This window comes from Phocoena sinus, chromosome 7 (assembly GCF_008692025.1).
Source record: "Phocoena sinus isolate mPhoSin1 chromosome 7, mPhoSin1.pri, whole genome shotgun sequence".
In the NCBI taxonomy this organism is placed as follows: Eukaryota; Metazoa; Chordata; class Mammalia; order Artiodactyla; family Phocoenidae; genus Phocoena; species Phocoena sinus.
The window spans coordinates 63,735,435-63,761,941 of record NC_045769.1 but is presented as its reverse complement, the minus strand read 5'-3'; the positions used below and the strand labels follow the sequence as shown (position 1 = coordinate 63,761,941).

The 26,507-nt window shown below is 40.0% G+C and overlaps 1 protein-coding gene across 4 annotated transcripts in view; it reads right to left on the bottom strand.

The window, feature by feature from the left end:
* The window catches only part of LRP2 (LDL receptor related protein 2), a 199,709-nt gene that overhangs the window by 158,338 nt on the left and 14,864 nt on the right, over positions 1-26,507 (bottom strand). For all 4 annotated transcript variants that reach the window (XM_032637870.1, XM_032637872.1, XM_032637871.1 and 1 more), the window contains exons 2-3: positions 3,807-3,914; positions 1,354-1,476 (exon numbers count right to left, since the gene is read on the bottom strand). In XM_032637870.1, coding sequence (XP_032493761.1) covers positions 1,354-1,476; positions 3,807-3,914 — 231 coding nt within the window. The remainder of the gene's footprint in view (positions 1-1,353; positions 1,477-3,806; positions 3,915-26,507) is intronic.

Below are 26,507 nucleotides of genomic sequence, written 5' to 3'. Positions count from 1 at the left end.
GCCAACAGGATCTTGGCTATCTCAAAACCAACACACAGTGATGATAGATGTCCATGATTTGTGGGATGTGCATTTAATGAAACAGAATGTGAGGAAGTTTAAAGGTGAATGCTACACAGTGATCAGAGCTAGACTTTTCCAGAGGACAACTGAGGTCAAGAGCCTGAGGTGGTTCATTACAGCCTTGTATCTTCTCTCCAATTTCCACCTCAGTCCAACTTAGACTCGTTAAAAGGTTTTAGTTTGGGGTTTTTTTGTTGTTATTTTTTTCTTTTGTCTTATAAAAACACAGGGAAAAAGATGGTGATGTTTTCTCTTCTAGACATTGAAATTTGAATTATGGGAATGTAAAATTCAGGACTTCTGCAGCTTTCATGCAATCATGAAAAGCCAATAGGCTAAAAAGATGGCAGGGCAGGGCAGAATAGTGGAAGAAAACTCAATGATGTCACTGATCCAAGGAACTGAGACTTTCCATTATCTTCCAATCAATTCTGGAACAATGCTACGTTTAAGCTTTATGGGTGAGATAATAAATTCCCTTTTTGCTTAACTTTTTTGAGTTGTGTTTTTCACTCTTTGCAGCCAAAAACATCCCCATTGATACAAGAATAATTTTAAATTACACAAACATCCTTAAAAGAAAGGAATGCTACAGATGACAGACATCTTTCTCACATGTTGCCATCTTACATTCACCCAAAATTATGCTCTTGTCCAAAACTGTTTAAGCCCAATAAAGCACTCTTTTCCAGTTCCATCCCAAAGAAATCAGAATGGAAGTGTCTCTTCCAGGTTACTGCCCTGAACCCCCTCAATGTCCAGGAATCAGCAGTCGTCAACGTCCTCTTCCTTGCTACTATTTGCTTTCTGGTTCCAGCTCATCCTACGATGGCTCTAGCAGCCGTCACTGAAGTGCCTCCAGCAGACCTCCACTTCCACTCAGTGAGAAAGAAGAGAGTTTAATAGTGGGGCAGAAGGGGTGGAAGGTTTTGCCTGCACAGTGTGCTCCAGGAGCACGTGGACCCATCCAACTGCCAACCAGACAAATGAAGACCTCCACATACAGATACCAATAAGTGTTTTGTTTCTTTCTTAAGCATAACATAACCTGAGTTAAATACTGGGAATCTATCCCATGTCCAAATCACTGGCTCTATTGATAATTCTTCAGCACATCCACACTTTCAGTATCATCCAACCCCTGAGTGAGACGGCTGGCACAGGTTCCCTTGTCCTTCAAGGCCCAACTCTGCATTTATAAAGATTCATTCCATTGTGTTTTGTCTTTGTAACAGGTTGGAATTTAAGGTGTCCAAAGGGCCAAAACAAGATTCCTCTACAAGCACTTACGGCAATGCCGCCGTTCATCTGAGCCATCGATACAATCTTCTTCCTCGTCACACACCCAGTGGACAGGGATGCATAGCTCCTCACTCTGACACAGGAACTGGTTGGAACGGCAAGTAGGGTGAGCTAAAATAAACCGGAAAAAAACTCATTATGTCTAACATCCACCCTATTATACCAACAAACGATGCTCGTTTCAAAAGAAGTATGTCAACTCCTGCTCAATATATTTGATAGCAAATATAAAAAACCTTAGAGCCTGTGGACTTTAACCAGTGTTCACTGTCAAGTAATCTCAGCAATGGCATCACAACAAAATGATGATCCAAAGCAATACAGAGAAGAAAACAAACAGCCCAAACACACATTCATACGAAGTTATGACCAAAAAAATATTAAATTTTTAATTTCAATAAAATCAACCATGAGTTTATCATTATTAAATTATTTGAAGTGTTTTGTAATAACTAATAGTAAAACATCATGATAAATTGTAAAATCCATGAGATTTGGAAAACAAGACCCAAAATCAAATAATTTATTATTTCCACAGTTTTCTTGCTTTACAATCTTCAGCAGATTCTCTGAATTGCAATGTATGTATCATAAAATGGGGACTATATTTTTCTCACGGTGTGCTATAAAAAAAAGTAGAATGGAATATCACTCAGCCATAAAATGAAACGAAATTGAGTTACTTGTACTGAGGTGGATGGACCTAGAGTCTGTCGTACAGAGTGAAGTAAGTCAGAAAGAGAAAATCAAATACCATATGCTAACACATATATATATGGAATCTAAAAAAAAAAAAAAATGGTTCTGATGAATCTAGGGGCAGGACAGGAATAAAGACGCAGATGTAGAGAACAAACTTGAGGACACGGGAAGGGGGAAGGGTAAGCTGGGACGAAGTGAGATAGTGGCATGGACATATATACACTACCAAATGTAAAATAGATAGCTAGTGGGAAGCAGTTGCATGGCACGGGGAGATCAGCTCGGTGCTTTGTGACCACCTAGAGGGGTGGGATAGGGAGGGTGGGAGGGAGACACAAGAGGGAGGGGATATGGTGATATATGTATATGTATAGCTGATTCACTTTGTTGTACAGCAGAAACTAACACACCATTGTAAAGCAATTATACTTCAATAAAGATGTTAAAAAAAAATAAGTAGAGTAACATATGTGAAAGTACCATGTAAATAAGTTGCGAGTGATTGTCATTGGTATGTTTTTATCATCATCGTTATGGGACATTGATAAATTGTTGGTATGACTGCTCAATTATCCCTTTATCTCAGAACACACTGTTCCTGACTTTCTGCTCCTAGTGTTTAACCTAAAATGAACTCAGTAAGCCCCAGAGGAGGCAAATAGATAGCACTTGATCATATCTCTACAAATAGAACTACTCCCTTACTCAAAGTGTGGTTTCCAGACTAGTAGCATCAGCATTACCTGGGAGCTTGCAGAAATGCAGAATCTCAGGTCCCACCTCAAACATGTGGAATTAAGCCCTACACTTTAACAAGCTCCCCATGTGATCCATTTCTGCATGAAAGTTTGAGAAGCACCTTATAGGACCTAATCCCCACACTTCTCCCATTTTCAAATGCATCGTCATCCAAACAATACACCAAAGTTTGTCCTGTTGTGCCACAGGACGGCCAACGATTCAAAACAAATTTTCGCCTCCTTTCTTGGGTTTTGGATGATAACCCTTGCCTGTTCACCTGTCAGAATGAATGAAATTGCAGTAGTGTGATGGATCACCTATGGCAAGGTGGGAGAGCAATGGACATAAGGGTTGGGATTAGTGCACCAACTGGGAAGCCTTTAATAAATAATTTAGCTTCTCTATGCCTCAGTTTCCTCATCTGAAACCTGCCTCAGAATATTGTTGAGAGAACTAAATGAAGAAATATATGAAAGTGATTTTATAATTCTTCTCTAAATTAAAGAGTTAAATTGGGGGTTTATAATATTATCACGTTTTTAACTATTATTTAAAAAACATAAACCACACTAGCCCCTTCTGTGACCTCTTGATAGTAATGCACACAAGTTCTACTACCTCCTTTTTAAAAAAACAGACTCTTCCTTGAATTACAAATCATAGCAGTACAGACAACATTATTTTTTTGTTCTTCTTAGTGCACAAAATTTGCAGACTGAATAATCTGAAATAATCGTTTATAGGCGTCAGAAAACAGCTCAGAAAGTTGGTTCCATACCAAGGTCATGGGATAAGAGTAAGATAGAAACTGATGTGAATTGAACCTCGTGATCAAAAGGGACTGAATTCTTAATGCCACCAGTTCTCTATCTCAAAAGATTGGAGCTCAGTCCAATCTACTACTAAAGGCACAACTCTTTCTCTTTGTTACAGCTGAAATGACCATGAAGCACTTCTGCTACTCAGAACAGAGATTAGCCCCACCGCTCTTCACTTACGGCAGCCAATTTCATCCGAGCCATTCGCGCAGTCTCTGGTCCCATCACACCGCCAGGACGCAATGATACAAAGCCCAGGTTGGCACTGAAACTCATCACTGTGACATTCTGTAATCCCACAAGCAAGAGAAAGCCAGTTTGAAAAGTTACCCACACAGATATTTCAAAAAAATACACATTTTTGATGAAAACAAAAAATTATTCAACTAATTAGTAATCAAAGAATGTAAATTATTTATACAATTAGGAAAACATTTTTATGATTATATTCTGTGTCAGGGTCTGCAGGAAAGTCATTTTCACACACAGCTGACTAGAGTGCACCTTGAGGTAACCAATCTGGAAAGCAATTTGACAAAAGGTATCCTGCTTTTTAAAAGTGCTTATTCTTTAACTTAATACTTTTACTTCTACGTAATTTTTTTTTCCCCTTAAGGAACTAAGCAGAGAATTAAAGATTTATGTGTAGAGGTTTTCATCATAGCATAATTTATAATAAAGGAAATTGCAAACCTCGTAAATGCCCAATAATATGAAAATGAATAAATTTTCTTATATCTATATATATATCATATTAGGAACTCATTAAAATAGTTATGAAGAACTTCTAAATGATTTGGAGAAATATTTGTAATATTTCATTACACATTATAACAAAGACAAGGACGCCAAATTTTACCTGTAACAGAGTCATATATAGCAGAAAAAAAGCACAGAAAAGGCCAGAAAGTTAAGGGTGGTTATCTCTGATACCATCATGAGTAACTTTTCATTTGTGGGACTGTGCTTTTTTCAGTTTGCCACCGTACAGTCTTTTTAAGTGCCTTTTTATTACTAAATCATATACATCAATTTATGGTTCTTCATTCTTAGATACAAGACCAATATTATGGCTTTTTGGTTGTAACTTATTTGTAAGATGCCAGGTACGGCTCTTCTCTGCCAACCAACAGAGGCCAAAAATAAACAAACAAAAATCTCTGCAGCCAATCAGAGTGCACAAACTTGGCATCAAACTAGCCACACTTCCAAGTGGCAGTGATATCCCCTAGTGATACCAGAAAGTGAATATAACTTAAACAAGTTCATTTAATTCAACCAGTATATCCTGCAGTTTTCCTAGTTCTCCCCAGGGGACTAATTTGGCAGTTAGCGATCCTCTGAGTTTCCCCAAATATCTGACCAGCAACCTCCCCATACATTATGTGCCAAGTATGAATTTTATTTTTAAGAGAGCAGCCAACACCAGCCCAACGTGGAGAAGACTCAAAATTATTCTTTCACAAACCCATGGTGGTAGAGGAATAATTCGGGGGGTTGGAAGAATAATTATACTTTCCCCATGTATTTAAGCAATCATGCTAAATTACCCATTTCAGTGTTTGACTAATTAAACTGAAATTAAGTAAATATACAGATCAATTACCTACTCCTAAAATAAATAAACAATGTGCTATCCTGTCTTGTGTAAATGCAGGCCTATCATGAGCATGACATAAACACAGTTAAGTGATCTATTCCTAGGGGATATAGGCTACTTTGTTCATGGAATGTTCAAATCTGATTGTCTGGTAGTGACATACTGATTTATAATGTATGCTGCAAATGGTCAGAAACTTTCCTTGGCTAAATGGTGGTACCGAGTGGTACAGGAACACGTACACCCAAATACCTTCTATAGACTAATGCATGATGGTGGTTGGTGGTGCAGGTCTGGGGTTGGTGGTGCAGGTCTCTTATCAACTACCTTTAAAACACAACAACCTCCCTTGCAAAAATGCCCCTAAGGAATGTACAAATTCACTCTGGAATCCCAGAACTTCTCATTGGATTTTGTTCTACAAAGCAATATTTCCATGAGAGATTAGAGGCTTTGGAGGTTTAGCTATTAACACAACATATATTAAATCACTTTTATCAATTAGGTCTATTGTTAGAAATCCAACATAATACATTTGTAAATTCAGTACATTTGTTTCCCTTAGTATCTCATAATTTCTGGTTGAAAAATTATAACAATCTAAAGGTCAGTCTACCTACAAAGAGTTTCCTCTTGCTGGAAAAATCATACACTTAGAAACTGAGCATACTGAAGCAAATTCTCAGAACAATATACTGCCTGTTTTCAAATGCATGTAGAATTAGTGTTATTTCTTAAGCAACATTTTTGTTTATTTGGTTTTTTTTCTTTTTTCATTTCTTAAGCAATTTTTATTACAAGTCAAATTTTGAGTTTGTTTTTGCTAAAATATGAAGTTAAGCACATCATGAAAAGAACACAAAATAGATACCCGAAAGTCATTTTTTAAGCACTTCAAAGTCAATTATTTAAAAATCACACATTAGGGCTTCCCTGGTGGCTCAGTGGTTAAGAATCCACCTGACTGAGGCAGGGGACGCGGGTTCGTGCCCCGGTCCGGGAAGATCCCACATGCCGCAGAGCAACTAAGCCCGTGCGCCACAACTACTAAGCCTGCACTCTAGAGCCCGCAAGCCACAACTACTGAGCCCATGTGCCACAACTATTGAAGCCCGCGCGCCTAGAGCCCGTGCTCCACAAGAGAAGCCCGCTCACCGCAACGAAGAGTAGCCGCTGTTCGCGGCAACAAAGACCCAATGCAGCCGAAAATAAATAAATGAATTTATTTTTTAAAAAAATTCCCAATGCTAAGCCCAGCAGCTGGCATTATAGGGAAAAAAAAAAATCACACATTAAAAAAAAAGAAATTTAAACTGATAGGGGAAGTTTTACAATTATGTAACTCTTTCTAGTTAGTATTTTTCACATTTGACCTCCCAAATACTCAGTTATCTAAAGTAATATATCAAGCCCAATTCACTCAACTTATCAACAGATCCATGGTAATTCATTTGTCAAGTTCATCTTTTCAATATTAACTTCCATGCCTGTTATAACTCCCAAATGACTATTGTTTGGAAACATCTCTGCAGAAGAACAAATGGATACTCTATCATTTGCTGGGTGGCATCTTAGTAATCAACCGAATGCTCCACTAGTGTCAGAAGACTGTCATCCATTCTATTACAAAGGAAATATGTGTTGTTGAAAAACAAACTGCTAGTATAGCACAGGGAACTCTATTCCATTCTTTGTAATAAACTATATGGGGAAAGCATCTGAAAAAGAACAGATATATGTAGATATATAACACAATCACTTTGCTGTACACCTAACACAACATTGTAAATCAACTATTCCCCAATATAAAATACATTTTTTAACAATAATAAAATAGAAATCAAACAAAAATAATAATAAAGTTCCAAAACAGGCAAAAATAAATTTAAAAAAACACACACTGTTAGTGAAAAGGTCTAGATCAAGCTTGATAACAATTTCAGCTGCCCCTGATTTCAACTGGTTTGTATGCACTTTATCTTCTGAGAGTTTTTTTTGCACAGTCTCCGGACACACAGGCTCAGCGGCCATGGCTCACGGGCCCAGCCGCTCCGTGGCATGTGGGATCTTCCCGGACCGGGACACGAACCCGTGTCCCCTGCATCGTAAGGCGGACTCTCAACCACTGCGCCACCAGGGAAGCCCTGAGAGGTTATTTTTTAATAAGTAGCCTTTACTCATAACCCCTCCAAAGGTTACTACATATTATCTATACTTCATTGTTTAATAATTTGAAGTCCAAAGAAGGTGGGAGTGGGAGAATTTCATACTTTGGAGCTAAACATAGTTTATGAAAGAAAAAAATCTAAATAGAGCAAAATTTAACACTTCTTTCAACAAATGCTCTCTAAACATCCATATTCAACCAATCCATTTTTAACCAAGAGGTAATTTTGCAAACAATCTTTTATAACTTTAAAACAGTCTCCCTCTAATAAAAACCAAAGAGGAAAACATCATAATCCACACTGAAATAAAAACCTATCATTAAGAACCAGGCAGTCATTGACAAGGAACCATTAGAACCAAAGGGACACCCTACTTTCCCAGGCTGGCCCTGCCTTTCCCCAAAATCAAAATAGATGGTGCAAAGATGAAAAAACTATTTGTGTGGTACTTAAATGGTATGCACCATTCTAAGTACTTTGTAAACTTTTTGTAAACTTTGTCATTTAACCTTCATAACAACCCTACAAGATAGATGTCATTATTATGCATATTTTACAAATAAAGAAACTGAGACACAGAGCAATTCAGTAACTTGCCCAAGATCAAATAGCAAACATATGCAAAGCAAGATCTGGATCTGACAGTTTTGGTCCAGCATCTGTGCTGTACTGGCTACCAGTGCTCTATGTTCTCTTCAAACCAGCAAAAAAAAAAAAAAATTCCACCGAAAAAATGAATGTAAAAATTTGATTATTTTCCAAAGTTGCTATCAACATTCACTGGATTCATTAACTGGACTGGTCTGGAATCCACACCACACCATATGCTCATACAATACAATTGGAGAAGAGTAGTCTACTTAGCAACAAACATTACACATAAAAACAAAGGAAAGTTTGCAACAATCAAAAGCAATGCAAGGAGGGAGGGGTGTGGGGGAGGGATGTATTGGGAGTTTGGGGTTAGCAGATGCAAACTATTCTACAGAGAATGGAAAACAAGTTCTCACTGCATAGCACAGGGAACTATATGAAATATCTTGTGATAAACATAATGGAAAAGAATATGAAAAAGAAGGTATACATATGTATAACTGAATCACTTTGCTGTACAGTAGAAATTAACACAACACTGTAAAACAACTACATTTCAATAAAATTTTTTTAGAAAAAGCAATGCTGGAAAAGAAAAAGAAAAAAAAGCAATGCAGGGAAATCAAAAAAAGTGTTTCAATCTCTTCAAGAAAAATTACAATAGACATAGGGATAAACTTGTTTTTCAACGTTATAGTGCCCCAAGCTGGAGAAAAACAAGAGTAATCCTTTCTTCATAAATAGCCATAGCCCAAGCTTCCTGGTTTAAGTGTTGGACTAAGAATGTGTTAAGATAAGATACTGGAGTAACAGATAATGCCTAGAGGAGGGAAGAAGTTTGTTTTTCCAGAAGGGGCACAGCACGGAATTGAGAGCACCACTTCTGTATCCTTTACAAACTCTGGCACAGTGCTAGGCACATGTGGGACAGTAAACACATATTCACCAGGTAATGAAGATTTCTCTTTGTAAAATTACATATCAGAGATTCATAAAACCATCAAGGCAAACAATGAGTCTTTTAATTGGAGTTTACTATCTTAAATCTATAGAAAGAAAAATGAAACCTGGTATAATTTGAAATAGGAGGAATATCTAAAAGTTTTAAATTCTTTTTTTTTTTTTTTCGCGGTACGTGGGCCTCTCACCGCTGTGGCCTCTCCCGCCGCGGAGCACAGGCTCCGGAAGCGCAGGCCCAGCGGCCATGGCCCACGGGCCCAGCCGCTCCGCGGCATGTGGGATCCTCCCGGACCGGGGCACGAACCCGCGTCCCCTGCATCGGCAGGCGGACTCCCAACCACTGCGCCACCAGGGAAGCCCTAAAAGTTTTAAAAAGAGAAAAATATTGAGTCATACTAATGTTTCATTCTTTTTTGAATTTTTTTAAATTTATTTATTTTGTTTTATTTTTGGCTGCACTGGCTCTTCGTTGCTGCGCTGGGGGCCACTCTTCATTGCGGTGCGTGGGCCTATTGCAGTAGCTTCTCCTGTTGCAGAGCACAGGCTCTAGGCACGCAGGCTTCAGTAGTTGTGGCACGCAGGCTCTATGGCACAGGCTCAGTAGTTGTGGCGCACAGGCTTAGCTGCTCCGTGGCATGTGGGATCTTCCCGGACCAGGGCTCGAACCCGTGTCCCCTACATTGGCAGGCGGATTCTTAACCGCCGCACCACCAGGGAAGCCCCGTAATGTTTCATTCTTTTGCCCTTTCCTTATAAGAGTTTCTTTTTCCTCTCATGAATTCTCTTATTAGAAGAAAAAGGCAAGTCGTGGTCAATGGAACATTGTCCAAAGTTAACAGAGTAAGGTAATTTCTGTGGCAAATCCTACTTTCCGGCTAGATCCTCTAACATGTGCTGGTCTTTCCAGACACTTTTGGTCTACCTGAGGAGGCCCATGTGCTCTTTTTAAAAACATGTAGCACCGAGTGGCACTTTAATAGTCTTACCTCCACTGAACTCAAAGAAATACATTCCTTAATTCACCCATAATTTTTACTTCACTTTTTCGGTACTTTGTTTTTATTCCCTTGGTATTGACAGACATACTTGTGATGTTTATAAACTGGGTGATGGTTTACTACAATTCTCACACCCTGTCCACACCAACAAGGCCAGTCCCCTTTTGAAGATTTAAAGTCACTTGCCAATTTCCAAACTTGACACTGCAGCCATGACAGCCAAGGGTAACAAACTGTCTGGAGACCCTGCCCTGCCTAATGTCAACCGGTGGAAGAGCCACCAACTCAACTGATGGAACTGAAACAAGACGGGTACAGCAAACCAGCCTGCTACTCTTTCTGTACAACGTTTTAGCTGCCTGGTTTTCAGAACAGTTCGCCAACTAGGTGGCCAGAATTATTCTTTTTTTTTTAATCCAGTTTACAAACAACTGAGTTGACTGCTTTTTCCAAATTGTTTCAGAGCCCTGATGTTTTGATAGAGGAAAACAATATTGATATTGAGAGAACATTTCAAGAAGTCAAAGACTTTGAGGGAAACCCACAAGCCAAGCCAGCTGATGTGTGATCATGTACACACATCACTTAAATGAAATTTTTTTAAAAAAAAGGACCAAAAGAATATGATGTCAGATTCAATAAAGCCACACACGAAAAAAAATCATACCCACTGTGTGGAAAACTTCGTTCAAGGCTTGTGGAAGAAACAAAGAATAAGATATGATCCTTTGTTTTAACAGAACTTACAAATTTATTGGGGACAAAAGTTACTTATGCATTATAAATAGCCATGTAACAACAATAGCTGCTACTTGTTGAGCACCTACTATGTGTTGGACAATATAAAAAGCTTTATACACATCCATTTTTTTTTTAGAGATTTAATTTTATTTATTTTTGTCTGTGTTGGGTCTTTGTTGCTGTACATGGGCTCTCTCTAGTTGTGGAGAACTGGGGCTACTCTTCATTGCGGTGCGTGGGCTTCTCATTGCGGTGGCTTCTCTTGTTGTGGAGCACGGGCTCTAGGCGCATGGGCTTCAGTAGTTGTGGCACGCGGGCTCAGTAGTTGTGGAGCACAGGCTTAGTTGCTCTGCAACATGTGGGATCTTCCCAGACCAGGGCTCGAACCCATGTCCCCTGCATTGGCAGGTGGATTCTTAACCACTGCGCCACCAGGGAAGTCCCTATACATATCTATTGGATCCTCTTAGAAATATGTGAAGTGAGATTTATGTTTATTTAATAGAAGGGGAACTTGAATCTCAAGGGCATTAATCAAATTCCCACAGATGCAGAAAATGTCAAACTTTGATTCAGACCCAGGGCCTGTGTGATTTCAGAGCCTGTGCTCTATTCCTCAACCCCCATCCCACAGAACAAATGACAGCTTTCAATCACCCAGAATTTATTAATTGCCAGCAGTATTTTAAGTGTTTCCCATAGATTATCTCACTTATCCTCACAACAATCCTATGAGATGGTACTAATAGCCCCATTTCATAGACGAGAAAACTGAGGCTTGACCAAATCTCACAACTGGTAGGTGGAGAAGCAGGGATTCACACCTAGGTCGTATGACTCCAAAGTTGTGCCTTATGACAGTAGATGATTTCGTTCCAAATAAGCAGCAGAGGTAATAAGAACCAATTGGTCTCAGGGAGAAAAAAATGAATACCACAAGATGATGCAAAGAGAGAGGCTTCATGAAGGAGAATAAGACTGCACTGGGCCTGTGTGAAAGAGCAGGACTTGGCGGGGGCGGGGGGGTGGTGAAGGAGGGACCATGCTTTGTGCAAGGGCCCAAATAACTTCAGGGAGGCCCAGCATGGGTGAGGGGGGAATAAGCAGGCCTCCACGGCCCAAGTGCAGGGAACCTCTTCTAAAGTGGGGGACAACCACGCTGGGGAGATGGGGAAGAAAGGGCCTTGAATGCCAAGAACAGAGTGACATGATCAAATGGGCTGAGAGTGAGAAAGCTTAGAAATCTCTAGTGCCAGTAACTATATTAAAACTAAAAGTCGCTCTGGGTGGATGCAAATCCGAATGAGGATATAGACTTTGGCCATGAGAAGGGCTTGGGCTCCTCAGAACCCTGCCCAGAGCATGAGCTCAGTGAACAGGCCGGTGGGTGGTTCACCAAGAGGCTCTGGCAGGGATAGGGCTCACCCTGCAGCCCCTCCAGTTGCCCCAGGCCCGATCCAAAGCAGCTCCAATGCACGGCAAATGGCCAACAGTTTCCGCAGGTGCCACCCAAGGCCTCCTAGTGTCCTGTTCTCTCCAAGTTGAATGCGTGTGTCTGAGCATCCAGCATGAGGAATTCAGCCAGACCTCGAGAGACAGAGGATCTCAGAGACTGCTGAAATATTTGCTTAATAATTTTTAAAGTGCCTTTTCAGGGATCCAAAGCCGGCAGAATAATAAGATGCACTACCAGAGCAGCCTCTCAATTCTGAGAAGTGGGAGGTCACATTTCCACCTTCCCTAACTGAGCTATTCCTCACGCATTTTGTTTAAACACTAGCTACCTGCCTTCCTCCCCTTTCCCCATCTCTTCCACATCACTTCTTTTTCACTGAGCACCTCCTCGACCTACAACCCGATGGTTCATCGGCACTGAAGCGCATTATAAATAAAACCACGCTTCTCAGGGGTTCCTGACAGGACGTGATGGGCAGGTAGGATGGGATAATTATTCAACTGCCGTGGGCGAAGCAGGATGTCTAGCGTCCCTGGCCCCTGACATGCGGAATGCCAGTAGTGCCCATCCCCTGTCCCTGTGACATACATGTCCAAACACCCCTTGAGAGTGGTGGTACCACCCCCAGTTGAGAACAACTTAGAAACTCTAAGCAGCACGGACGTTCAGAGCTCAAAATGTCTTAACCCACATGAAAGAGACCATCTACGAAACCCCCTGTAAATAAAAAAATTCTTCCCTCCTAAAGATAATAAAATTTCTTAAGCGGCGATCGCACTCCCTCCCACCCATCAATTAGAGGGCCTGAGATTGGGCAATCTCATGCCGCAGCCGCTAGTACTAGCACCTTGAAATGAACTCCCCTGGGAGTGTGGTAAAGCATCTCAGTTCCAGGGAGGCCTGCTTCACCCTGGAGAGCTCCACAGGGCATCCACAGGCTTACCCATTCAAGGGTGGGGGGAGTCACACAAAAAAACAAGCCCCAAATCTGAAGTCCTCAAGCAGTTCTTCACTAATGGAAAAGGTCATTGCTATGAAAAACAGTCATAAACACACCTGCCCATGGTGCAACGTCTTCCCATCTGTGTAGTTATCAGAACAAAAGAAAAAACTTTTTTCCAATGTCCTCTCTCCACCCCTGCCACATATGCTCACAAAAAAATAAAGATATGAATTGACAATCATCTAAGTGCCCAAAACATTTGAAAGAACCTCTGAGTTTTGTCCAAGAACACTCAGCAACAAAAACTTTCTGCCAGCCATTACCAAACACTGAAACTGTGTTTGTATTAGTCTTTTCTGTATTTCCTCATATAATCCATGCAGTGTTTTCTCTATCAGCTGAATCACTGAGGTTCCTATAGGTGGACTCCTCCTCCACATGAGAGAAAACTAAGTCCAAGACCTTTGTCCCCACTCCCCCGCAAGGAACTAACTGGTTATCTGATGACCAAAGAGCTACATTTATAGGATGCTGAAAAGACCACTATCCAAACAGAAGAAAATTTAAGATAGTCTGCCTGCTCTGGTTAATAAGAACCCAATGAATCAAACTCCATGAGAAAAGAGTACAACACCCTTCAACACAATGTTTTAACATGACTTGTACAAAAACTATAAATCCCCCCATTTAAGAGCTGATTTCCAACCTCAACCGCCCAGAGTATTCCTATACAGCTTACTGATTAGCAAGATAAATTATTGGAAGATGGTTGAACAGAATCAAAAGCTAAAAAGGAAAATCACACACATGTGAGAAATAAGTGACTACACAGATCTCCAGATAGGCAGCTTTCCTGCTTAAGGCTTATTACACAGGGTGTGATAGACCCACTCTCAATCCTAACACAGAGTTTATAAATAGCACCAAACCAGGGTTTTTCTGATTAATTAGTCCCAAGTGTTGAACCACACGTCACATCAATACAGGTGTGTTAAAGCTGCAAGCATCACTCCTGTTTTGGTCACCTTAACAAGCAAATTAGATCACCGGGTTATCAAGTGAACAATGGCTTGATACCAGAAGTTATGAAAATAGCAGCAGAAGCAGAAGAAACTGACTCCCAACTGGTGGATTTGGGGATGATTCTCTATAGTCACAGGGCAAATCATTTGTAACTACTAAACGGATCTTCTGGATTGAATCATACAAACACCTTTTTGTTCTGATCTTATTTTAGTTTTTCTTTAACTTTTATTATTGATTTTATTGAAGTATAGTTGATTGACAATATTATATTAGTTTCAGGTGTACAACACAGTGATTCAATATTTTTATAGATTATACTCCATTTAAAGTTATTACAAAATAATGGCTATATTTCCTTGTGCTGTACAATTTTTCCTTGTTTTCATTTAACAAACACTTTGCTGTATTCTTTATCCCTTACTCTATGTTATTTCATTCTTTTTTTTTTTTTAATTAATTTATTTATTTATTTCTGGCTGTGTTGGGTCTTCGTTGCTGTGTGCGGGCTTTCTCTAGTTGCGGCAAGCAGGGGCTACTCTTCGTTGTGGTGCGCGGACTTCTCACTGTGGTGACTTCTCTTGTTGCAGAGCACGGGCTCTAGGTGAGCGGGCTTCAGTAGTTGTGGCACGCGGGCTCAGTAGCTGTGGCTCACAGGCTCTAGAGCGCAGGCTCAGTAGTTGTGGCGCACGGGCTTAGTTGCTCCGTGGCATGTGGGATCTTCCCGGGCCAGGGATCCAACCTGTGTCCCCTGCATTGGCAGGCAGATTCTTAACCACTGCACCACCTGGGAAGCCCTGTTATTTAGTTCTTGACCATTCACAATAGTTACACCAATAGGCTCTCAAGACATGAAAAGGGAGAAGGGGCAGAAATAGAGGAAGAAAGAGAAAAGGGGAAAGAGGAAGAGAGAGGGGGAGGAAAGGAGAGATATCGAGGTCAACAATTAGCATCCAAACACTAAATTTAATGAAACCTTGCATCTTGCACCCTAACCACAATTTGATACAAAATGGTAACTCATTCTTATCTAGCTATGGCCCAAATCCAGGCTGGAACAGTTTGTAATTGGTAAGTGGGTTTACGAGTCACAAATTTCAGCTAGGAACTAAATAAGCTCTCATTCTAAATGTGTATATTTTCAGAAAGTAGAGATCAGATATATTTTTATATACAATATACATAATTTCATATATGTGTATGAAATTTACTCTGAAACAACAAATACTTACGCATCCATAAGCAAGTCTGATGACAACTCTGACCAGAAATGTTGATCATGGTGGGGCTTATGGTGGCTTATCACAGTGTTTACACACTGACTTTTATCAATTTGTTAGGAGACTAGTTGAGGTGAGCACACATGCATGACTCAACCTTCATGATTTAGTTATGGCTATGTATGGCTTCTGCCAACAACAAATTCTCCTAAACTCTTAAGAAATACTGTGCAGCAACAATGTGAAAATATTTCCGCCAATAAGTTTAAAAGCCTGTTCCTGGGCAATAAGTACTGATAACCAATCATCTGGTAAACTGAAGTCAACATTTTTAATACATATGTATTGTGTCATTAACTTTTTTTAAAAAAACTGGTTTTGTTGTTTTACAGTGTTTTTGTATTTTTTTTCCCTTCTAGTGGTGTTCTATCTCAGAAAGGATTTTATAAGCAGAAGCTCAAAATTCTTCCACCATGACCTGATATATGAAAAATAAAGAACAGAAAAAGTAAATGAGATTAAGAGACCAAAAGAAGAGTGATAGTAAGGTGGCAAGAATTTATTATGATTCTACCAATAACAGAGCATTATTCTAAAGTGTGACCTCCTAAAAGCAGGAATAAACACCTCTGTAATCCCAGTGCCTAGCACAGAGCGTCCTAGTACCCAGATGACCCTCAATAACTAAACGATATATGATGCATTGTAATATATGGGTGAAGTTGATTTCCAAAAGGTGATAAAGTCATGAGATCATGATGACTTGTGTACTTTCTTAATAGATCCTGCTGTTTAGAGCCACTGTTTCTTCCCATCTAATTACCAACTGAACAATTATCTTCCATACTGACCCTCATGAGAGTCCAGAAAGACTCTTAAGAAGTCAACTCCAAATCCTTAGGAACCTATTTATATGTCCAGGTCATTCTCTGCTATTTCAATAAAGAATGGGACTTCCCCTCCCCCCCGCCCCACCCATATTATACAAAACATTTATATCCAGCATTACTCTGTAGTAGAGAGTACTCTATACCCTCCCCCACAAAAAAATAGGAGGGAGAAAAAGAAAGCTACCGGAGAATATCTGATTCCACAAATCAAAATTTGTAATTTTCATTGTAAGCAATTTGCTAACATAAGCACAACTTTAGTTTCCCTATAGAGTCAAAGGTAAAGCTGATTTTGTTAACTTGAGAGTCTATAAAATAGGATTTATTACATTTACAAAGATTTTCATGGTAAAATGACACGAAATTTCCTGTGTCTCCTCTACTATACTGATTTTAGCAATTGAGCAAAAAGAACTTCAGGACATGCCTCACCAGCAGGTTATCTGTTAAACCAGGAGTTCTTTGGCCCCGGTTTGTTATGCCTGGGCTTAAACAACATTTACGGGTCTCCCAATGACTTCCAGGCTCTATAAATGTCATCACTTCATGTTATAATGTGAAACTCAGTAGCTTGTTGACACAGAATCAACAATATTATATTGTCACCCACTGATACCCAATGTGTAATGAAATGGTGTTTGGGTTTCTGACTATATATGGTGAATTTATAATTCCCCCAATATTAAGAGCAGCTTAAATAAAATTACAAGTTTATCTGTAATGACTGTCAAAAGCAGGAAGAAAAAAGGTAGCGTATATTTCCTAAGATTTCACCTAATCTGTATTTTAAGTATCAATAAGTAGTGACAGTAAGAACTTATTGTCACAATAAACAGAAACTGTTAACCATGCATTAAAATAGAATCTTAGAATTCTAATGCTGGAAAAATGTAATGGTTTCAGTAATAAACTATACTAGGAAGTACATACAATAAAATCTCTATTAACTGACACAAACAAATTAAAACCATTGTTTACTGGAATCTTGTCTGCATTACACTTTTTAAAAAAGTAATTACAAGAAAATAAGCTGATATTAGGGATTTGGTCAAGAACAGAGTTTTCAGTGGCTGCCTTAAGTCTGGAAATTGGGCATCTAGAATTATACAGTGCTGACTTAGACAATGAATGAATGAACTGATATTCAGAATATAGGTTCTTAGGTATTATAATAAAGACAATTTAAATCAAGTCCAGTAAGAAATTCAGATTTCTCAATAAGTGCTGAAATAAGAAGATAGTGATGGAGAAAATACTAGACTAAGAGCCAGGACACATGGGTAGCACTGACTACTGTCTCCATATCATTCAAAAAGTTCCATGAGGGCAGGAACTGTTTGTTTTATTCAACATTAAATCTTCAGTCAGTATTTGTTGCTTAACTGACTTGGCTTGGTGAACTGGGATTTAAACTCTGATACACAGTTTCCTTACCGGCAAAGTTTCTGACCTGCAAAACCAGGTTCTGGTGAGGATTAAAGAGGTCCCTGTAAACCACTAGCATAAAGCCTGAAGTACAGCAGTCCCTCCGTGAAGGGTGCTTCCCTCCTGGGCACACCCACTTCTCATCCATCTCAAACATTCTAACAGCCTAGGAAGGAAAATATTTGGGGACCAATGTCTTCACCAGATAAGACCTGTTTGTTCCCTTAATAATTAAATGAGAGAAAACTCCCAAAGCCTGAGCCACCTTGCCTGTGGGAGGCTCAGTATTTACAGGAAGGACGGATGGTGGTTGCCTGTCCATGAACAAAGTAGCCACTGGCCCAGTCTGAGGTCAAGGGCAAGACTGAAAATCAAGATTTATCCTAGGACACACAGGTCAAGCTAGGGCCAACACCAAGCTTGCCATTGGTTTCCTATTTTCTTCTTTATGCATTTTCCTATTTTCCTACAACAAGCATTTTTATTCTTCGTCTATTTTAAATCACTCGATCTCAGGTGAGCCTCTGGAGTTTTCATGTGGAATACCGTAAGTGTATAATTTCAACACACACACACAAAATTCGATGATAAATATAGAGGCTTTCCCAGAGTGGACTTTAAATCATTATACTGCACGTTAAACTTGGACACAGTGACCTTTTGATGGTCATAAAAGTATTCCCACTGACCTCAGCGCTCGCCTCAACATATGGCACAGAACTGAGGACATAAAGAAATCCAGGATTTTAATCAACTGAAGCTAAGCTAAAAAGCTCTTCATTTAGAAAGCTCATAAATTCTCCCGGGTGTAGGTTCAAAAAAATGAAATTTCAAATTCTTCCTTAAAATGCTAAGATATTCATTATCCTAGTTTCTAAACGTTCTCTTACGTAATAGAAAAATGCTATAAATGCACACATTCTTTGACTAAAATCATTTGTGATTATGCCTTGCAATACATTCGAAGGAAAACTTGATTATCACCTTCAGTTATTACCTTCTCTCTGGTTGAATAAGAATGGATTTACGTGAACCTAGACACCCAACCCTTCCAAAAGGAGGAATAAAATATCCCATCATTGCCATGACCCCAGCAACAGGCTTCCCTCGTAATGAAACAGAGAGATCTCACCACCCTCCTAAACAGTCTCCACCTCACAGAGCAAACGCTCCAAACTCAATTCAATCCAACAGCATGTTGAGGGTCTGGGAGACCGTTTATCTATGCGCTCTCAAGGAGACAGAATAACAACTGTCAGGTGACTCCGGTAAAGACAGCAAACACACAACAACTTTGGCTGTCCTCCTGCAAGCCCACACAGCCAGCCCACCTCCTGCCAGAAACTAAGTGAAGCCAGTTCTTCCCTGAGAAGGACCATGGTCACTCTGATTACTAAGAGCACTCAACAGCTCACTAAGCTTGGTCGGTAAAGTTACAAAGAGGCAAAAGCAGCTTAAATCTAAAAGGCTCTTCTGATAGTCCAGGAATGAGGCGATTAGGGCCTTATCTAGTTAAAGGGTCCTACCTCTGCTTCATTTCCCTCACCCTTGTCTAAAAATCCTTTCCTCTCTCTCCCTTAGATCCCCATAACGTGGCCAGAGTTTTCACGGCTCTCGACCCTGAGCCCCCAAATCTGCACCCAAATGAACTTATTCACAAGAAAGTTTGAGTTTTAAAGCCTTTATGGATACTGGTACTTTCAGCAGAAAACAGGAGGCCCTCAAAGAAGTGAATTTTCTAATTGTGGCATTTTAGGCATTTCTAATGCCCAAATACCTTCCTCGCCAGATTGATGGCACAGATTCTAGGGGGATAGAGGATCTTATCAGGGCTTCTAATGTGATACGTGATCAACTGTCTTTGCTGATACCAGAAACCTCATCGGCAGTGAGACAGCATTTTTCCATAAAAGCACAGGCCATTGAAAATACAGTCCAAGGGTTTCCCAGGAGAACTGGTGACATCTCAAATCAGTGTAATGTGTCTTAAATTAATCTGGACTGAAGAAAAGGGCCCTAAGGAAATATTGCAAAAGGAATGACTCCAAAGGCCTAGAGAATCAAGTAACAAATGAACATGATTTATTGAAACACTGTAGTATTGGTTCTTTTGTAAACTGAAACCCCTTATCTACGTAACTCAAAGAACTCCTTCCATTGGAAATACAAGATTCACCAACTCCACCCAACGTGTATGTGTGTATCTGTGTATACATGCATGTACATAGATACACACACACACACACACACAACCAAGGAAGCCCAACATTTCAAAGCTTGCTGACTAAGGAATGCACTTGATATGTTTTCCTGGAGGTGTACTTTTCATTACACCTGTAGGAATGCATCTCAAGTATAGGAGTCTATATTTCCCTTCTTTCATTCAGCCCAGCATGTCTAAAGCTTTTCTACAGAAGTTTAAGAGATGAAGTCTGAATAACCAGATGGCTGAATGCTTGATATACTACTCTAAGATTGGGGGGTGAGGAAAGGGAGGGAAGAGGAAAGGCTGCTTAGAAACCCAAGCAACTTTCTGGAGAGAAGCCCCTGAAGTCTACACCTGGGTTCATACTCCAGCTCCACCTCTTCCTAACACTATGGTGAGTGAGCATGTTATTTAATTTCCTTGCCTCTGTTTCCTCATCTAAAAATGAGGATAATAAGAGCTCCTACTCATAATGTTAAAATGGAAATAGTGTAAGAAGTATGGGCCTGACACATAAGGACATGGTCAATGAACTTTAGCTATTGTTACTATTTTTAGGCAGGTGTTTTCTGATCCTTTAAACTCTATATATGGTCCCCCTTTGAATTTTTCAGGGTTTTGTTTGTTTGTTTAACATATATTTGCTTATATTCTAGCACTTCTGTATTCACAATCTGCAACCCAGTTTGAAGATCTTTTTAAATTACCCTAATTAGAATTATAGCTTATTGCCCCAAAAAAGCTGATTTAATACAGAAATTTCATATCATCTACTTACTAAATTATCGCTTCTATTTTAAATTATACTCTCTCCTTAACTATTTCTTATATCTGAGGTTCACAAAAGAAAAACATCTATATTCAAAATAAAACTGAACTAGAAAAATAGAACTTAATTCACAAAGATAGGCAAGTTTTCAGGTACACATCTATGCAGTTTCAAAAATAAATCACTATTTAGTGAGATAAATTAACTCTGCTAGTTTATTTCTCTGGTTGATAATGCCTCTGTTTTTAAGACATTACAGCAACTACATTTCAGATGTTTAAAATGTTTAGTAATAATTTAAAAGAATTCATGTTTAACTAAATAACATTAACCAGTTGCCTAAGCACAGATATCTTAGTCCAATATTGATAGTGACAATATTTATTGAATTACTGAGTTAGACAATATGGAATTTTTAAGCCCTGATATTAGTATCTACAACCTAAGAATTCTCCTCACTGCAGCCTGAGTGTGGAAACTGTTTCTGACTCTCGATGACATTTTGAAAATGACCAAGCATAAAGGAAACAGAGCCCACACCTCACAGAAGGAAAAGTCCTGAGCTTTTCAAAATATAAACTGCCAATGCAGTAGCACCACTACAGCAACCACTGAGAAAAGGGGATTCTGATAACAAAGCAACTATAGAACAAGCAATATTTCTAACCTCAAAATCAGACTCACAGGTGCATGTATATAGTATACATCTCTATAAAGTCAAAGGTTAAAAGAGACATTAAAGTCAAATTCCAGCTTTCTTTTGGTGCAGGCTATGTGCCTACAATTCCCTTCTTATCCTTTAGAATCATTAAAAATAGGCCTTATCCTTCTTCCATGTGATGGTCCTTTGAATATCTGAAGAGAGAGCTAGCCATTGTTCCCCTGATTCTTCTCTTCTCCAAAAGAAACATCCCCAGTTTTTCTATCATTCCTCCCGTAACATGGTTTCTGGTTCTCTCATCATCCTTTTTTCTGTCCTCCAAATTCAGTTCAAATGTCTTTACAAAGATGTGGTCCTCAAAGTGTAACAAATGCCCACTGTCACCTGACCATCTATGGCCAGGACCACAATAGCCTACCGCAATATTCATTCTCCTTCCTCTTCAGACACAGAATCCCAGTTTTATTCAGGTGAAGAGTGTGTGCAGCCAAAAGGCTATATTTCCCAGACTTCAGCTAAGTATGGTCACCGGAGTAAGTCTTGATCAATGAGATGAAATGCAAGCAATAGGGTTACGTAGGACTTCTGGGAAGTCTCCTTTAAAGAGCGACGGCATGCCCTTCTTTTTCCTCCTCCTCCACACCTAGCATGGAGCAGAAGTAGCTATGGCTACAGAACTATTTTGGACAATGAGGTGACCTTAAGGATGGAAGCCACCAGCAGGGGATGGTGGAGCAAGAAGATAGGTACCTAGGTCCCTGATGATACCATGGAAGTACCAAGCCAGCCTCCTATTGCTCGTTACGTTAGGGAGAAACAAAGCCAAACAAAATCCTCTCTGCAACAGTGATCCACAGTAGAGCATGCCTATCACCTCCCCTGGGGGACGGAGTTGCTTTACTACAACTCATGGAGTTCTTAAAAGAACTTTCCTCTAAACAAAGATTTCTTGAGCTCCTGCTTACACATGGCTCTGTGCCAGACACAGGATACCAGAGGAAGCAGGCATAACTCTTAGCACCAGTGGTCCTATTCTAGAGGAAGAGATAAAATACATACATAAATAATTGTAATTCATGGTGTGATGATAAGTGCTGTGAGAGAGGCTCAGATAACATTCAGTGGAGATCAAGAAAGGCCCTGTGGAGGAAGGTGCTTTTAAGCTACGATATGGGGGTCTGAGGGGAGGGTGTGCCTGGCAGAAGGAACAAACTGGAACTGGCAGGAAAGTGTAGGGCATGACCAAGAAGGAGGCACATTCTTCATCCTATGTCACGGACACACGCCTTCAAATTACCAAGACTGTGCTTGAAGCAGGTTTCCTTTTATGTGAAGTAAAAAATAAATTTGTAAGATCCTGGCACCCTCTAAAGCCACGGAGTGCCTCCATGGAGTCAGTTCAATTCACCAGGCATTTATGGAGCACCAACTGTTTTGCTGTCAAATGAGAGTTTCTCCCAATCCATAATGCCACCCTATTTTTTTTTTAATGTCATCAAATATTTTCCATATTTTAAAAAATACTGGAAGGTGATGCTTTGCCAATATTCTCTGGAACTAGAAGAAATGTTTCCTGGAGGTGGATCCTGAGATTTGATTAACTGCAAGTGCACAAAGAAAATGTTTTTCTCCTTTTCCACTTATATTTGCGAATTAAAGTTAAATATGCAAGATCCAAGGCTTCCCTGGTGGCGCAGTGGTTGGGAGTCCGCCTGCCGATTTAGGGGACACGGGTTCGTGCCCCGGTCCAGGAAGATCCCACATGCTGTGGAGCGGCTGGGCCCATGAGCCATAGCCGCTGGGCCTGCGCGTCCGGAGCCTGTGCTCCACAACGGGAAAGGCCACAACAGTGAGAGGCCCGCGTACCGCGCAAAAAAAAAAAAAAAAAAAAATGCAAGATCCAGAGATAGTCCTCCACTCCGGCTCAGTTTGCACATTTGTAAAATGGGGACTAAATGCTATAATTCTGGTGACTATATCCCAGACACATAATAAGTTTCAACAAATGTCAGCCCTTATTACCAGTATTTATTCCTTCCTGCCTCTTTGTCCACTCCGTATCAACCAATATGGGCCCTTGGTTGACAGAAGAAATATTGGCATTTGGGACTGGACGATTCCTTGTAGTGTGGAACTGTCCTGTGTGTTGCGGCTGGTTTAACATCCTTGTCTGCCCTCTAAATGTTAGCAGTGACAACCAGGGACTGTGACAACCCCAAAAATGCCCCTACACATTTCCAGATACTCTGCAAGGAAGCTGTACCAACTAGGAATCAATGAACAAAACCAAGGAAAACATCACTTGCCATACCCAATATGCTAGAACTTTTTCAGATAAGGGGATTCAAGATAATACCATCAAGTATTTATGAATGTACATTGAAAACACATGTCTAATATTCCCATAAATAACACATATGAACTTATAAAACAAATAATGGGGGCTTCCCTGGTGGCGCAGTGGTTGAGAGTCCGCCTGCCGATGCAGGGGACACGGGTTCGTGCCCCGGTCGGGGAAGATCCCACGTGCCGTGGAGAAGCTAGGCCTGTGAGCCATGGCCGCTGAGCCTGCGCGTCCGGAGCCTGTGCTCCGCAACGGGAGACGCCACAGCAGTGAGAGGCCCGCATACCGCAAAAAAAAAAAAAATGGTAATTATCAAAAACAGCAACAAATAAAAGCTTTTTCTGTATTCCACAATGACTCTTTCTCCCTCTGGTCACCTTCAGGTCCACAAGTTTAGGTCGACCCTTATCATCTGTCTCTCAGATAATTACAGTAATTCTCTAATTTAACTGGCTGATCTGCTTTTCCTCATGGCAAAAGCATTATCTTCCCAAAAAAAAAAAAAAAAAAAATCTAAGTCTAACCATTGTGCTTCCCAGCTTACATTTTTTTCAAAGGCACCAAACTGCTTAGCTTGACACACAAAGTCCTCTAGTCTCACCAGAGTCGGCTCTCCCAGCTCCATCTCCTGCCAACACACCCTCCTCAAGACTCTGTTCAATAAATAAAATAAAATTCAAAAAATAAAAAAATAAAGTAGCGGACTGGTTAGCTTAGCATACATATACATTTGATATAGGGAGTCAATTTCTGAACTACATCTAAATCCACACTGGGAAACAAAAATATTTCTTCCATTAGGATGGCTGCTCTTTTGATTAGAATTAAAAAAAAAAAAAAAAAGACTGTTCAAATAGCAAATCAGGGCTCTCTTCCCTGGCTCTTGGCCCCCTCAGGTCCACTTGACTTCACTCCCTTCTCTGTGCTCCCAAACCTCTATGACAACACCTCTCACCTTGTAGCACAACTGTTTGTGTACATGTCTTATTCATCTTTGTGTCTTCAGTTCTGGACCCAATAGGCTCTCTCAGTAAATGTGGAATAAATACGTCAATGTATTCACTGTAATTATGAACCAAATCTGGATTGACTGATAGCTTTTCACCTCTTAAACTTCTCACTGACTCTTGTCTATTTTTACGGAATAATAAGGAACTGTTATAACATTGACTATGATTTTTACGTGGTCTGATTAAAACTTCTCACAAAGCCAAGTGTTCATCTTTTAACGTACTCTTCCCTCTGGAGAGCTTTCTCCTTGACCAGAGGGCACACCTGAGCTCTACTTAGACCCATGCTTCTATCATTCTTGTTCTCAGAGTTACAGAGACATCACCAGTAAACTCTGCAGAGGACCAGGTTTACAGGAAGTAGGTACAGGTCACACGAAATGGAAACACTGAGTCCATTGAGAAGTTTGAAATACTACGTAACATGACATTTGGGGTCTGTGCTTTCAAGCCCTAAAGGTGAAAGTCCAAATAAATGGTCTTGGGGGACAGAAAGGCAAGATACAACGCCTGTCTTCTAATGCTTCCTTGTTTGACAGTTCCCCCTCCTAAAAAAAAAAAAAAAAAAAACCTGTATTTTTTCCTCAACAATTTCTATGGATAGAGAATGTGACAAGTGATTCCTTTATTTCAAAAGACACAGCATGGTGGCTGCTCTGCTGCATTGACCTAACCAAGAGCTGGTCAACTATGAATGATTTAGCACCAGGTTCCCTGTGGGGTTAAATGTTTACTGAAGGCTCACCAAGTGCCAGGACCTTGCGTGCTCACAAGGTCCTTTAAATATTCCCAGGAACCTGTGGAGTAGAAATTACTAAGTAGTCCAGGAGACTGAAGCTCAGAGAGGTCAAATAGCCCAGAGGGGCACATCTGGAACGTGACAGAGCTAAATCTCCAAAACTCCAACAACACCAGGCAGCGCCCCAGCACCAGAAAGGTTTGGCCACAGGTGAACTACATCCAGGGAAGACCCTTGAGATTGAGGATCCTTGGGTAGGTGGGGAAGGGGGCAGAGGGCGTGGCCAGAGAGCTTCCATAATAGTAGGAAGACCCCAAAATTTTGCTTAGCAGTCAGAGATGTAAATTTACATCACTGGTTTCAGCTCATTCCCACAATTGAGGCTGCCTTCTATACTTTCAAGGAAACTGTAGGAATTTTCTCTTTATAAAATGTGAGTGATCTTAGCATTGAATTTTTGCAAATACGTAAATATATTGTAGCTCCTCAAAAGTTATTCAAGATGACAAATATTCCTTCTAGAAGGAATCCTAAATAACCCTATAGCATCTGTCTCACAATGCAAATCCCCTGAGTGTTCAATGCCTTTCAGAAAATGCAATGGCATATTTGAGGGCATGGGGGACAGGTGGGTAATGTTCCAGCTCACATGTTTCAGTGGAGACCAAGACATAATCATGTAAGCAGGGAAGGGAATTTTCAATTATAAAGATTCTAAAAAGAAAGAACATTCTAGTTGTATATTTGCATGGCATTTTAAACCTGCAATCAAGCTTTACTGACTAATGCAATCACTATATCCCAACATTTTGATAAATTCCTTCTAAATAGAACACCTAATTATCCATTAAAATTTATCTCTAGCTCAAAGCCGAATTCTGTTTCATGTTATTATATTCCTCATTCACTTTTCACATAGAAAAAAGAAAGAAAATAAAACATTAAAAACTTCATAGTAAAAAGCTTATCCTGGAGTGAGTTTCATCATTACTTGCTACCTCCATTCTCCCTTAATGTTGCTATGTACATACTTCTTAAGTTTCATTCCCCTAAATCTTTTAAAATGTGCTGAGATGAAGGAGCAAAAGTGTCCTTTAGCCTGACTTTTCCCTAAAACCACATATTAAAAGGTAC